We start from the raw sequence: 11,183 nt of genomic DNA on the forward strand, positions 1-11,183 counted from the left end.
CTTGACACGTGTTTTGCTCCTCTGGCATGGCTACCTGTCCCCCGCGAATATTTCTGCCCCGTTGGATTAGAGTAATGTATAAAATACTACGATACGATAATGTCCGTATGGAGGGTACGGAACGACCATGCTTTTTTTTAGCATGCTCGCAACGGCATCAATTTATACCCTTCCGATTTAAACGGTTCGGGTAGCCGAACCTAGTCGCAACAGCCAGAATTTTGGCTCGGCGGGGCGGCTCGTCACCGGGGCTGGGGCATTAGGCGGGCAAAGCAATTCGAGAGAGCTCAAAGAAGGTGGAGGTAGCGAGCCCTAGGGTTGGATCGATCGATCGCCGGGACTGGCTTGTGATGCGCCGCGACGCAGCCGACTGATGCGCTGCGCGATGCTCTCCTCGGCAATGCACGGCGGCAATGCGGCCGGATCGGCGGAGGCGTCGCGGGCGAGCGATGAGCACGACAGGAATTTGACGGTGGTGGAAGTGGCCGCGGGGAGGGTGAGCGATGTGCATATGGCGTCCAGGAAGGCCGAGGAAGCAGGTATGGATTCCAAGGTTTTGGGCCGAGCCTAAATTTTTGTCTCAGCTACAAGAAGGTTTCAAGCGGCTTCTTGGATCAACAAAATTGTTGGGTGCTCCAAAATACCATCGGAGCCATCGGAGGATGAGCTGCGGCTGTGCCTCCGGAATGGAGCGCTGCTCTGCCGTCTCATGAACAGGATCGAGCCCGGTTCCGTCTCAAAGGTTGGTTGCTTTGGTTTTGATGCATTCGTCAGAGTGACTGACTTGCATTTCTGCCGGATGTATCGGAACAGGTTGTGGAGACTACCTCATCTGATGGGAGTTTATCGGCATTTCAATGCTTCGAGAACTTGAGGAACTTTCTGGTCGCGTCGCAAGAGATGAGGCTTCCTACATTCGAAAGCTCGGATTTGGAACAGGTATATCCAATGTTTTGACACCGCATGTTGGAAGTACCACTGACTGACCACTTGCATTTCACTATCAGGCTACAGGATCCATGACAAAAGTTGTGGATTGTATACTAGCACTAAAGTCTTACAACGAGTGGAAGCAGACGGGGGCGCTGGGCTCCTGGAAGTACGCTGGATCTCTGCGGTCACCGTTGCGAGGGAATGTCTATCCGAGAGGATATGGAAGACCTGGAGGCGCTGAAAATACTTTCAAGAAAAACTCGAGGAAGAGACTCCTTCCACCTGACAATTATGTCGAAGCTGAAGACCAACCTGTAGCTTCTGGAACGCAAACAGATGAACCTCAAGTGGTAAGAAACTCCTTCCGTGACAGCTCTTAATGTTATGCATTTGCAACTTAGCCTGATGATGCGAAGGTTAGGGAGGACTTCCAGCAACCTCCGGGAGTACACGTTACAGATGTGAGTTGTCGCCTTTTCTTCTTTGAACCAACATTCTGTTCTACCTGCTTCAGGGAAAATATTTAAAGAGCAAGAAACTGGACCAAATGCTCGTGGAGGCGCGAATCGAAATTAAGGTGAGTGAAACCAGCTATAGTTCTGGATGCAGACATTCAATCTATATCCTCTTCTGTTCATGTAGAGCTTAAGATCCGCACTTGAAATCGTCAAGGGCGACGCCAATGCGATGCAGAAAATGTGGAAAACCGACGTGAATTGCTTGGGTAAAACATGTTCTTGAAATTGACCAGTATCTAACATTCATTACGTACTGCTCAGAAAACCAAGTCCTCGGGTTAGCTGCTGATGCCGCTGGATATCGTAAAGCGCTTGCTGAGAATCGAAAGCTGTACAACGAAGTTCAAGATCTCAAAGGTACAGAATTTCTACATCAATGGCTTCTAACGTTTTTAAGTTTGCGCAGGGAACATACGAGTGTATTGCAGAGTAAGGCCATCGTCAGACCCTGTAGGATCTGTCGAATTTATTGGTGAGAATGGGGAAATTATGATTGCTAATAAGGAGTTACGCAAGTCGTTTTGCTTTAACCGGATTTTTGGTCCTCGTGCAACTCAAGGTTCGTTCTGCACATGGTATGCACTTCATTTGCTCACCCTGTTGGCATTTACAGAGTCTGTGTACCTTGATACTCAACCTCTCATTCGATCGGTACTTGACGGCTACAATGTTTGCATCTTTGCTTATGGTCAAACTGGATCCGGAAAAACATACACGATGGTTCGTTTCTGATAAGTATTTTCTTCTTGTGACTTGTCCTTTGTGATGCAGAGTGGTCCTGATAATCTAACAGAAGAAACATGGGGTGTAAATTATCGAGCCCTCCATGACTTGTTCAAAATTACTACCGACCGCAAGAACCTGTTTCAATATGAGATCGTGGTTCAATTTCTGGAGATCTACAATGAACATTTGAGGGATTTGCTCACTGGAGATTCTGGAAACAAAAAATATCCTTTGGTGTCCTGGTCCTGACTTTTACTGATAGCTTTCCTTGACTTTCTTACGCTGGAAATTCGAAATTGTTCGCAGAAGAATGGCATTAACGTCCCCGACGCGACCATGATGCCAGTGAATTCGACCGCGGATGTCTTGCAGTTGATGAAGCTTGGCCAGAAGAATCGTTCTGTTGGTTCAACAGCTATGAACGAAAGAAGCAGCCGCTCTCACAGGTGCGTCAATGTGCAATCCCGTTTCCATTTTACAAATTCCGGCTTTTCTTTTAGTGTATTGACGGTACATGTCCGAGGCAAAGACCTGAAGACTGGTGCTGTTCTACATGGGTCTCTTCATCTCGTAGATCTTGCTGGGAGTGAAAGAGTTGATAAATCTGAAGCCACTGGAGAACGCCTCAAAGAAGCTCAGTATATCAACAAGTCCCTTGCAGCTCTGGGAGACGTGATCGCAGCGTTGAGTGTGAAAAGCTCGCACGTGCCTTACAGGAATAGCAAGCTGACTCAACTTCTTCAAGATTCCTTAGGTACTTCCAATTCCAAAGGCTCTTTCGACTGACATTGTTGTGTTTTCTGTCAGGTGGCCAGGCAAAAGCTCTAATGTTTGTACATATGAGCCCAGACAGTGAGTCCTTTAGCGAGACGCTGAGCACGCTCAAGTTCGCTGAGAGAGTGGCCACTGTAGAACTTGGAGCGGCACGAACTAACCGAGAGAGTGGTGAAGTACGGGATTTGAAAGATCAGGTACGTTATGCATGTTCCTGGGTGTCACCCGTAACACAACCATTTCTCCAGGTAATGGCATTGAAAGAGGCGATGGCCAAGAAGGACGCAGAGATAGAAAAGCTAAAGCTTGGTCTAATACCGAAGACAAGGATAAAAGGCACGCCACTCAGAGGCTTGCTGGCACCGGAAGCTACCATGTCAGCAGAATGGCACCTTACAACAGAGGACAGTTCACACTCGTCGTCTACAAGCCCGGACGAAGAGGTCTTTGAGTCGTGTTTGAGCACCGATAGCGGGAAAGACGAAGCGAGCTGTCCGGAGTTACTATTCTCGTCGTCTCCGAGTAGGCCTACTCCCAAACGAATTTTGCAGGAGAAGGTTCTCAACGCAAAGGCAGTCGTCACGACTTCATTTTCAGGGAAGCCAAGACTCAAGCCTACAGAACTGACCGCGAGTCAGAAACTCTTGAGAAAGAGCGCTTATTTAAGAGGTTCTTCTTACTTGGATCAGAATTTGGACACAGGTGGCAGATCTCCCGCTAGCATCAGGAAACCGCAACCTGGACCTCAGTGGAGGTTTGTACTCTCATTTCCAGTTACTGTTCCTGGTCGGCTGCTAATATTATATGCTTTCTTCAGGACGCCTTTACAACCACCTAAGCTCAAGGCGTCTGATCCACGGCTCTCCTGTGGCGACCAGTTCGCTTCGTCCCGTCGATACTCAAATGTTGGCGTGCCCGCTGATTGCTCGAGCGTGAAACGGTCTTCACTGGGATCGAAGGAATCCTCTCAGTCAGGTGCGCCTTTAGTCACTCTTTGATCTCTAATCCCCACCCCCCTCTACTTTGATGCAGGCGAGGGAAGCAAGCCAGCATTTGCTCGCCATCTTTTTGCAAATCCAACATCCAAGCCAACCAAAAGGTGGATATAACTTCTCGTTTTTTTTAACCTTGTCTAGAGCGCCTAGACACAGTCAAAATTTTCAGGCTTCTGACGTAGAGCTCACTCTATGAAATGCTCATCTTGTTGTACAGTTGATGCTTGATCCTGATGCTGATTGACCCCTGCGTACGTAACAAACCCGGCATTAGCTGGAGGGCAGTGCCAAGAAAGACGAGAGAAAACGGATCCTCGGTTGGTTTTTGCTCGACTTTTCTTTCCTTGGTTGGCGAATTGTTCGTTCTAACTCGTCGTGATGGTGGTGGTACCACAGGCATCCACATCCAGTTCATCCCAGCAGCGAAATTTTGCGTCGTGGCGCTTGATCGACGAGCTGCTTGCTTGTAGAGTAATTGTCCCCGCTCGAGAATGTAATCTATGCGGCAGCCACCGAGTTGTCTCACCTACAAACTTGGAGAGAAAGTTCCAAAGATCGGTTTTCTTTTGCAGAGAGAATGGGCCAGGCCAAAAGATTGGATAGAACTTTAACAGAAGTGGGCGATGCGATAATAGAGCTACGAACGCATCCAGGAGGTTCGCAAAATGATGATAGTTGAAACTTCGCGGGAATGCTGACGTGGGAATATTTGATGCCACGTCGCCTTGGAACTCCTTGTGTGAAGATTGCACAACTATGGAGGAATCAATAATGGTTGTGGAATATTTGAACCATATGATTATGATACATTGAAAAATAATAGATGTATAGTTTTGGCTGTAGAGATGGCAAAGGTGTATGTGCGAGCCATGTGTCCTTCCAGTGCCGCAAGGGCCACACATTCCACGCCAGAAAGCACACTCACTGGCCACTCCATTCCGCGGCGGAATGGAATGCGACCGGTATAGAATCCCCCGCTCTCCCGCGACTGAGAGAGAGAGAGAGCAAAGAGAATAGAATAGTGTCCCCCCTTGGTGTCCTCCACGCATCATTGAGAAGATAGAATCCGTTCTGCTCTCCACTTTGTGTCTCGAGATTCGAGAGCGATGATTTTGTTCGCTGCGCTGCGCTTGCTCCTCCGCCTATAAATGTTGTGAGCTGCCTTTGTCTACGCTACGCCTCTTGAGTTGCGCCTTCGTTCTTCCAGTCAGCCTTGTTGTTGTTCGTCCTTCCCTGTAACGTCTCTAGTCGCTTTCTCGGGCTTTTCTCCGCACAGGGTATCTTTGTCACGACTCCACTCGCGAGAAAGTTTTTGCTTGCTTGCCTGCTGTGAGCGACTTCGAGAGAGCCGAGAGCTCGTTGGTGTTGATCTTCCCACCAGCAGACTTTGAAGCTTCATGGGATTCTCACCCGCACGAATCTCATCCGTCTCACACGCCACCATGGGAATTCTCCTCCCACATCTGCCAAAGGAATCGCTTACTGAGACTCGAGTCACGAGCATTTCCTCCATACCTGAGGCAGCCGCTTTAAAGGCTAACGATCTGTCGTCCACCGCCGCTTGTGAGGCCATGATGGTAAGCTCCAAGTCTCCGCTTCGTCGGTCCGCCGGTATGGATTTAGAATTAGTTCTCCAGTTCGATGCCGTGCTTTTGCCTAGCAGCGATAGCGATAATGCCTTCTCCAGCACTAGTAGAAGCAGCAGCAACTTGTCCGACTCCACCTCTTGCTCGGACAACGAATCTCTCTGCTCCTACCGTTGCCTCAGGAGCTTCAACCAGGAGAGCCATGCAGTCTTTTCACTCGGCCTTGTTCACGATGGCGGAGTCATCTGCGGCGGCCTGGGAAACAACCAGATCTCAGTGTGGAGACACTCGGATGCCACTCACCTTCTCACGTTGAGAAGCAAGCTTCACGCCGGTGCTGTCAAGTCGCTGCTTGTGGCTGGCGACAAGCTCTTCAGCGCTCACCAGGACAAGAAGATCCGGGTGTGGCGGCTTTCCAAATCCAACCACACGCAGCACACTCTCGTCGCGACGCTTCCAACTCTCAAGGACCTAGTAGCAGAATCGACGTCATCAAGGTTCTCGAGCAAAAAGAACAAGGCCGCAAGATCAGTCCAACATACCGACGTAGTGTCCGCGCTAGCTCTCGGCGACGGCGTCGTGTACTCGGCCTCCTGGGACAAGACTGTCAAGGTTTGGAGGCTGTCCGATCTCAAATGCATCGAGTCGTTCGTGGCTCACGACGATGCAGTCAAAGCTCTGGTGGCAAAAGCGGGATTTCTCTACACAGCCTCTGCAGACTCAAAGATCAAGATCTGGAAAAGAGAAGCGAGCGACAAGAAAAGTAGTAAAACTTACCACAGGCACTTGTTGGCCAGAGTTCTTGAGCGTCCAGGCAATTGCTCCAGCGCAGTGAATGCATTGGCACTGGGTGGCGATGGAGGAGATGACAAGGTTCTCTACGGCGGATCCAGCGACTCATCCATCTCCGTGTGGGAATTAAATCCCGACATGGAAGCCGTGAGCTTGAGTGGCCTTCTCAGCGGCCACACACAAGCAGTAGCTTGCCTGGCAACACTCCGCGATCTCCTGTGTAGTGGCTCTGCCGATAAAACCATAAGATTGTGGAGAAGAGAGCGAAAGCAAGGATACTCACCATCGCATATTTCCCTGTCCGTTGTCCAAGGCCACACCGGCCCCGTCAAATCGATCGTGCTCGCCCCCGACAGGATCGGCCTGTGTAGCATCACCAGTGGAAGCCTCGACGGCCAGGCCAAAATGTGGAGAGTCTATCCCTGCCAGGAGCGAGACGAAGAAGAGGAAGAATCTCCCCAGTCAGAGCGCTTCTACTTCAATAGCAGCGATCCACTCACCGCGAGAAGCGAGGCGCAGCAGTGGAAGCTCAGCACGATCAAGCACGCCCTAGACGAAGGCGGCCACTTCTTCCGCCTTGCATTTGATACTCTCCAATGCTCATAGCCAAGAACCCTAGTTTTTTTAAATTCTAGGGTTCTTCCTTCTTTAATGCAAGTGTATACTACAGATCATCTCCTGAAAGCCCTTCTTCTTCTTCTTCTAAACTTTTAAAACTCTTTTCTCCTGTGATTCCTAGGCTGCAACTCTTGTAGATAATCAGCTCATCGTTGCAAAGCTTTCCAACATCAAGGGAAAGAAAAGACGTGGCGTGGAACTTGGCAGTTCTAGTGACGATGGCGACTCTAGCAGCAGTGATGATAACAGTGATGACGAAGAAATGAGCGACAAAGCTCCCAAGCTTGCTCCTCATTCGTTTGGGACTTTGCCAAAAGCAGCCATGCTTTTTCTCAGGTTACAAACCAGGCACCCCTCCAAGTTGTTTCTCACGGTGGAAAGATTTGCTTTGGATTGGAGTTTGGCGCACCATGGATAGCTTGTGTCGTGCTTTGAACTGATTGATCGAACTTTTTCTTTTGCTAAGCCTTGCTTTTTTTTCATCCAGGCAAAGTGAATCATCTTTCTTTGTTGCTTTTATATAAACTTGATGATCAGTGGTGTCCGAGGGTGGATTCCTTTGAGCTTGCGGCTTGCTCCTCCGATGGAACGGTCAGTCTGTGGGAGTTTCCGCTGGTACATGCAAAACGGTGGTGAAAGTCCACAACACAGATGCTAACGTGATCTCTTGGAACAGGTATACGGTTCTCAAGAACAAATACTTCACTGTCACGTTCCCCAAAGTCCCAGTTTCAAACGGCACTCGCCACTGGCTGTGACGATGGCATCATCCATGTATGGCATTTAGACTCTCTCTTGCGTTTAAATTCCATACTTCCTCCATATTTAAATTTTGCAGGATCGTCGTCCCATTTACAGTACTGCTTACCATTCTACTGCAATAACTCCCATCGAATGGTCTGCTCATGAATGTTCCATGTTGGTGGCAACCTCTGCTGACTACCATTTAAGGTATGAATTTGTGTCTCTCTTTTCTCGGTTTAGCTCACATTCTATTGTTGTTATAAGCAGTGTGTGGGATTTGGAAGCTTTCCCAGATCAAGAAGCACAAGTGAAACAATCTCCTCAAGGTTTGCCTGAAAGCTTGATAAAAGTTTTTAGATTAATTTTTTAATATTCCAAAGAGAAGTAAATCTATCTCTTTTCTTCAGGGACAAAGCAACTTAAAAGAAGTTCACTGGCATCCATAGCTACTGGAAACAATCTTCTCAACATCTCTCAGCAATTTCAACGTTTTCAAGCCCTCCAATCTCTAGAATCTAAAGCTCTTCTAAGGCGATCTTGAGTTTAAGCGGGAGGGGGCCGGTTGGAGAAGGTTTACCGTGAAGGTACTCTGCAATTGCTCTTAGCTACTATAGACGCTTCTTTCAAGCCGTGCTTTCGGAACAGCAATGAGCGGCTGCGTTTTGTGACAAACCAAGCCATAAGTCTCGTCCATGTTGATCTCAGCTGGATCTTGTCCCTTCGCCAATTTCCACTCGAATCCCTGAACCAGTGTAGCAATGCCAATCTGCAGCGTGTCAAATCCAAGTTTAGCTCCAGGGCACATTCGCCTTCCAGATCCAAATGGCAGCAAGTTGTAATCTTGTCCGAACACGTCGATGTCGGCCTCTAGAAATCGCTCGGGCCGGTACTTCATTGGATCTTTCCAGTGTGCAGGATCGATGCCGAGCGAATGGAAGTTGACAAAGGCGCAGGTACCGTTAGGAATGGTGTAGCCACCAAGTTTTGAAGGACCTCCTTGGACTACCTTGGGAAGAGCCAGTGGTGCTAGCTGGTGCAGCCTCAATGTTTCTTTGGCGATTGCAGCGATGAATGGTAGCTGATCCAAGTCTGAATCTTCCACCAATCTGTTGCTTCCAACCACAGAATCTATATCTTTGCGGGCCTTTTCCATGACGGATGGGTGACGAAGGAGCTCTGTGATGGCCCATTCCAGTGAGAGTGCCGAAGTATCCACTGCACCAAGCAACATATCCTGAAACAAATTTGGATGACTTATATATTGTGTAAAGCAGGAAACCACTTACGAAGAGAAGGGAGAGCTTGGTAATATCTGAAACTTCTTCTTCAGTTGAATCCAGAGAAAGGAGGACGTCAATGAACGGAACAGGCTCATCTCTCCTATACTTTCGAGGGTTCCTTCTATGATCTTGCAGGACAGAAAGCAAGTAGTCGTTCACCTTAGCTATCAGCTGCTTGTACCGTTTCTCCAAGCGTTGAACGTCCAGCCATTTGATTGCTGGGATGAAATCACTGATGTTGAATACCCCTGACAATCTTAAGCTTTCTATAACTGCATCCGCAAAAGCGTCAAGTGCTGCTGTGTTCCTGGCATGCGCCCCGTAGAAACGCTCTCCGAAGAGCATGTAAGTGATGATGTTCACGTTCAGGTTGTGGAACTTGTCTCTGAGCTTGATCGGTGTGCCTTCTGCAGACACAATCGAACGCGCTAGACTGCATTGTTCTTCCCTGCGGATCTTGTCGTAGACTTTGAGCCTGGTTGCCGAGAGCAGATGAGTGTTGACGATCTTCCTGTACAGTTTCAGCTGTGGAGTGTACTCCGCATAAACAATCCCATTGAAATCATTGCCAAAATGCCTGCCAGCTATAGTAGGAACTTTAGAAGCAAACTCAAGGCCACGATACTTGTACAGCTCCTTTGCTGCTTCTTCAGAGCTCACAACTACGAACGGTACTGTACCAAATTTGAGATGCATAATGCCACCGTACTTTCTAGACAGCTCGTGAAGAGACACATGAGGAAGAGGGCCAATCAAGTGAAGACAACCAATCACAGGCAGGCTAAATGGTCCAGGGGGGAGATCGCTGGGCTTTCTGAAGAACCATCTTGAAGTGACAATCACAAGCAGCAATACAAGCAACAACGAGTAGCAGTTTTCTTGTAGGAAAGCTGGAATGCTGGACAGAAGCTCCATTCTTTCTATTCTTTGCTGGAAGGAGCACCAAACAGAGCAGAGAGAGGTGCTGAGCTTAAGAAGGAAGAAATTCTCCTACCTTAGCAAAAGAAATAGCCGTCCTTGTGTGACATGTGTTCTTGTGTATTGTGTGAAATAGACGTTCTACTTACCTGGCTCCAGTGAGGAGAAATAGCCGGCCTTGTGTGACACGCGCTGGACAATGTTCTTGTATTGTGTGAAATAGACGTTCTACTTACCTGGCTCAAAGTCGAAGCAAGCTGGACCGAGACAAAGAATCGAGAAAACGAGATTGTGTGACTTATACTGTGGGTTTTAATAGTGATAGTATCGCTTGAAATAATTATTGACAAACTGGATCCTTGACTAATCCGTTGGATTGTGAAAGGAGCAAGAAGATCACGTTCTACTTTATTTGGCAAAACATCTAATCCCCATTATTCTATCCCTTTTAAAGGTATCATAAAATATTCCTTGTATACTTTTTATATACCTTATATAAATAACATAGTGATTAAGTTTCACTCTTTTTTTATCAAGTTGACAATATTAAAAACTGTAAAAAAAGTTCTATTAATTTCTCTTAGCTTAATTTAGCTTATTTATTGTATAGCTTTTCTTGTATATAGATCTTCTAATTGAAATTAATATAATCCATCCATTTTTGTATATAAACAAAGATTTTTACCCCAATGAATATAACTATTCTTATATCCTAAACACTCATAGTTTCTAAAAATTCTTTAGAGAGTAAGGTTTTTTGGCAGTGGTTTGATCTAGTATTCAAGATTGTGTTTTTGTTTTTATAATTCCCTTGTTCTTTAAATTTAGATTGTTGTAATTTTTGCTAAGATCAAGGATTGTAGCTATCAATTTTGCTCTTTTTTTAATCTTCATTACATTCCTTCTTTTTTTTTATCATGCCACATTGTTCTCAGAGTGTGATGTTTAAGGCTTTATTCATTATCTCAATCTGGCAACATTGTTTCTATTATTGTATCACACATTGATCAAGGTTTTGGTGTTATGAGGTGTGATTTTGTTACTGCTACTTCAATCCTCAATGTGCTTTAGTGGGACATAGTTACACAACTTTTACTATTTTTGATATTATGATATCTTTTGCTAATATGAAGTGTGCTAATGTGAAGTAAATTTAAAGTTATATCATTGGGTGTTCTTGATGGTATATTTGGTATTAAATTTTGTTAGATGGTGAATCTTATATTTTCTAAATATAATGAGCTTGGTGGCTCATGTACTATAATACTGGTTTATCAGATGATAATTTACCATTGAATA

General features: G+C 46.6%; 3 protein-coding genes across 3 annotated transcripts; 2 read left to right on the forward strand and 1 right to left on the reverse strand.

The window, feature by feature from the left end:
- Nucleotides 1-252: 252 nt before the first annotated feature.
- On the forward strand, nt 253-4,162 carry LOC9630224 (kinesin-like protein KIN-14H). Its single transcript, XM_024661391.1, has 17 exons — nt 253-539; nt 585-742; nt 814-939; nt 1,008-1,283; nt 1,335-1,394; nt 1,448-1,510; nt 1,576-1,657; nt 1,713-1,808; nt 1,858-2,010; nt 2,065-2,171; nt 2,223-2,401; nt 2,459-2,623; nt 2,678-2,931; nt 2,985-3,148; nt 3,200-3,705; nt 3,769-3,926; nt 3,984-4,162. Exons 1-17 carry the CDS (start codon nt 374-376, stop codon nt 4,058-4,060), a joined length of 2,790 nt encoding a protein of 929 aa, XP_024517159.1. The 5' UTR covers nt 253-373; the 3' UTR covers nt 4,061-4,162.
- Nucleotides 4,163-4,791: 629 nt separating this feature from the next.
- Nucleotides 4,792-7,008, forward strand: LOC9629753 (protein JINGUBANG). The gene is made up of 4 exons (XM_002987459.2): nt 4,792-4,908; nt 5,154-5,223; nt 5,515-5,557; nt 5,607-7,008. The coding sequence occupies exons 1-4, from the start codon at nt 4,792-4,794 to the stop codon at nt 6,928-6,930; spliced, it is 1,554 nt and encodes a 517-aa protein (XP_002987505.2). The 3' UTR covers nt 6,931-7,008.
- A 1,016-nt stretch (nt 7,009-8,024) lies between these two features.
- On the reverse strand, nt 8,025-10,069 carry LOC9629754 (flavonoid 3'-monooxygenase). The gene is made up of 2 exons (XM_002987528.2): nt 8,973-10,069; nt 8,025-8,920 (listed from the first exon to the last, which is right to left on the reverse strand). The coding sequence occupies exons 1-2, from the start codon at nt 9,879-9,881 to the stop codon at nt 8,288-8,290; spliced, it is 1,542 nt and encodes a 513-aa protein (XP_002987574.1). The 5' UTR covers nt 9,882-10,069; the 3' UTR covers nt 8,025-8,287.
- Between the last annotated feature and the right edge of the window lie 1,114 nt (nt 10,070-11,183).

Source organism: Selaginella moellendorffii, unplaced genomic scaffold, assembly GCF_000143415.4.
Source record: "Selaginella moellendorffii unplaced genomic scaffold, v1.0 SELMOscaffold_82, whole genome shotgun sequence".
NCBI lineage: Eukaryota > Viridiplantae > Streptophyta > Lycopodiopsida > Selaginellales > Selaginellaceae > Selaginella > Selaginella moellendorffii.

What these genes read in the sequence shown, in the direction of transcription:
- LOC9630224 (XM_024661391.1), top strand. Translation starts at nt 374, where the DNA reads ATGCGCTGCGCGATGCTCTCCTCGGCAATGCACGGCGGCAATGCGGCC. An exon ending in CAGGAAGGCCGAGGAAGCAG is followed by an intron (nt 540 to 584) that starts GTATGGATTCCA and finishes TTTTTGTCTCAG; the next exon opens with CTACAAGAAGGTTTCAAGCG. An exon ending in AAAGCTCGGATTTGGAACAG is followed by an intron (nt 940 to 1,007) that starts GTATATCCAATG and finishes TTTCACTATCAG; the next exon opens with GCTACAGGATCCATGACAAA.
- LOC9629754 (XM_002987528.2), bottom strand. Translation starts at nt 9,881, where the DNA reads ATGGAGCTTCTGTCCAGCATTCCAGCTTTCCTACAAGAAAACTGCTAC. An exon ending in CCAAGCTCTCCCTTCTCTTC is followed by an intron (nt 8,921 to 8,972) that starts GTAAGTGGTTTC and finishes AATTTGTTTCAG; the next exon opens with GATATGTTGCTTGGTGCAGT.
- LOC9629753 (XM_002987459.2), top strand. Translation starts at nt 4,792, where the DNA reads ATGGCAAAGGTGTATGTGCGAGCCATGTGTCCTTCCAGTGCCGCAAGG. An exon ending in GGCGGAATGGAATGCGACCG is followed by an intron (nt 4,909 to 5,153) that starts GTATAGAATCCC and finishes TCGTTCTTCCAG; the next exon opens with TCAGCCTTGTTGTTGTTCGT. An exon ending in TCCGCTTCGTCGGTCCGCCG is followed by an intron (nt 5,558 to 5,606) that starts GTATGGATTTAG and finishes GCTTTTGCCTAG; the next exon opens with CAGCGATAGCGATAATGCCT.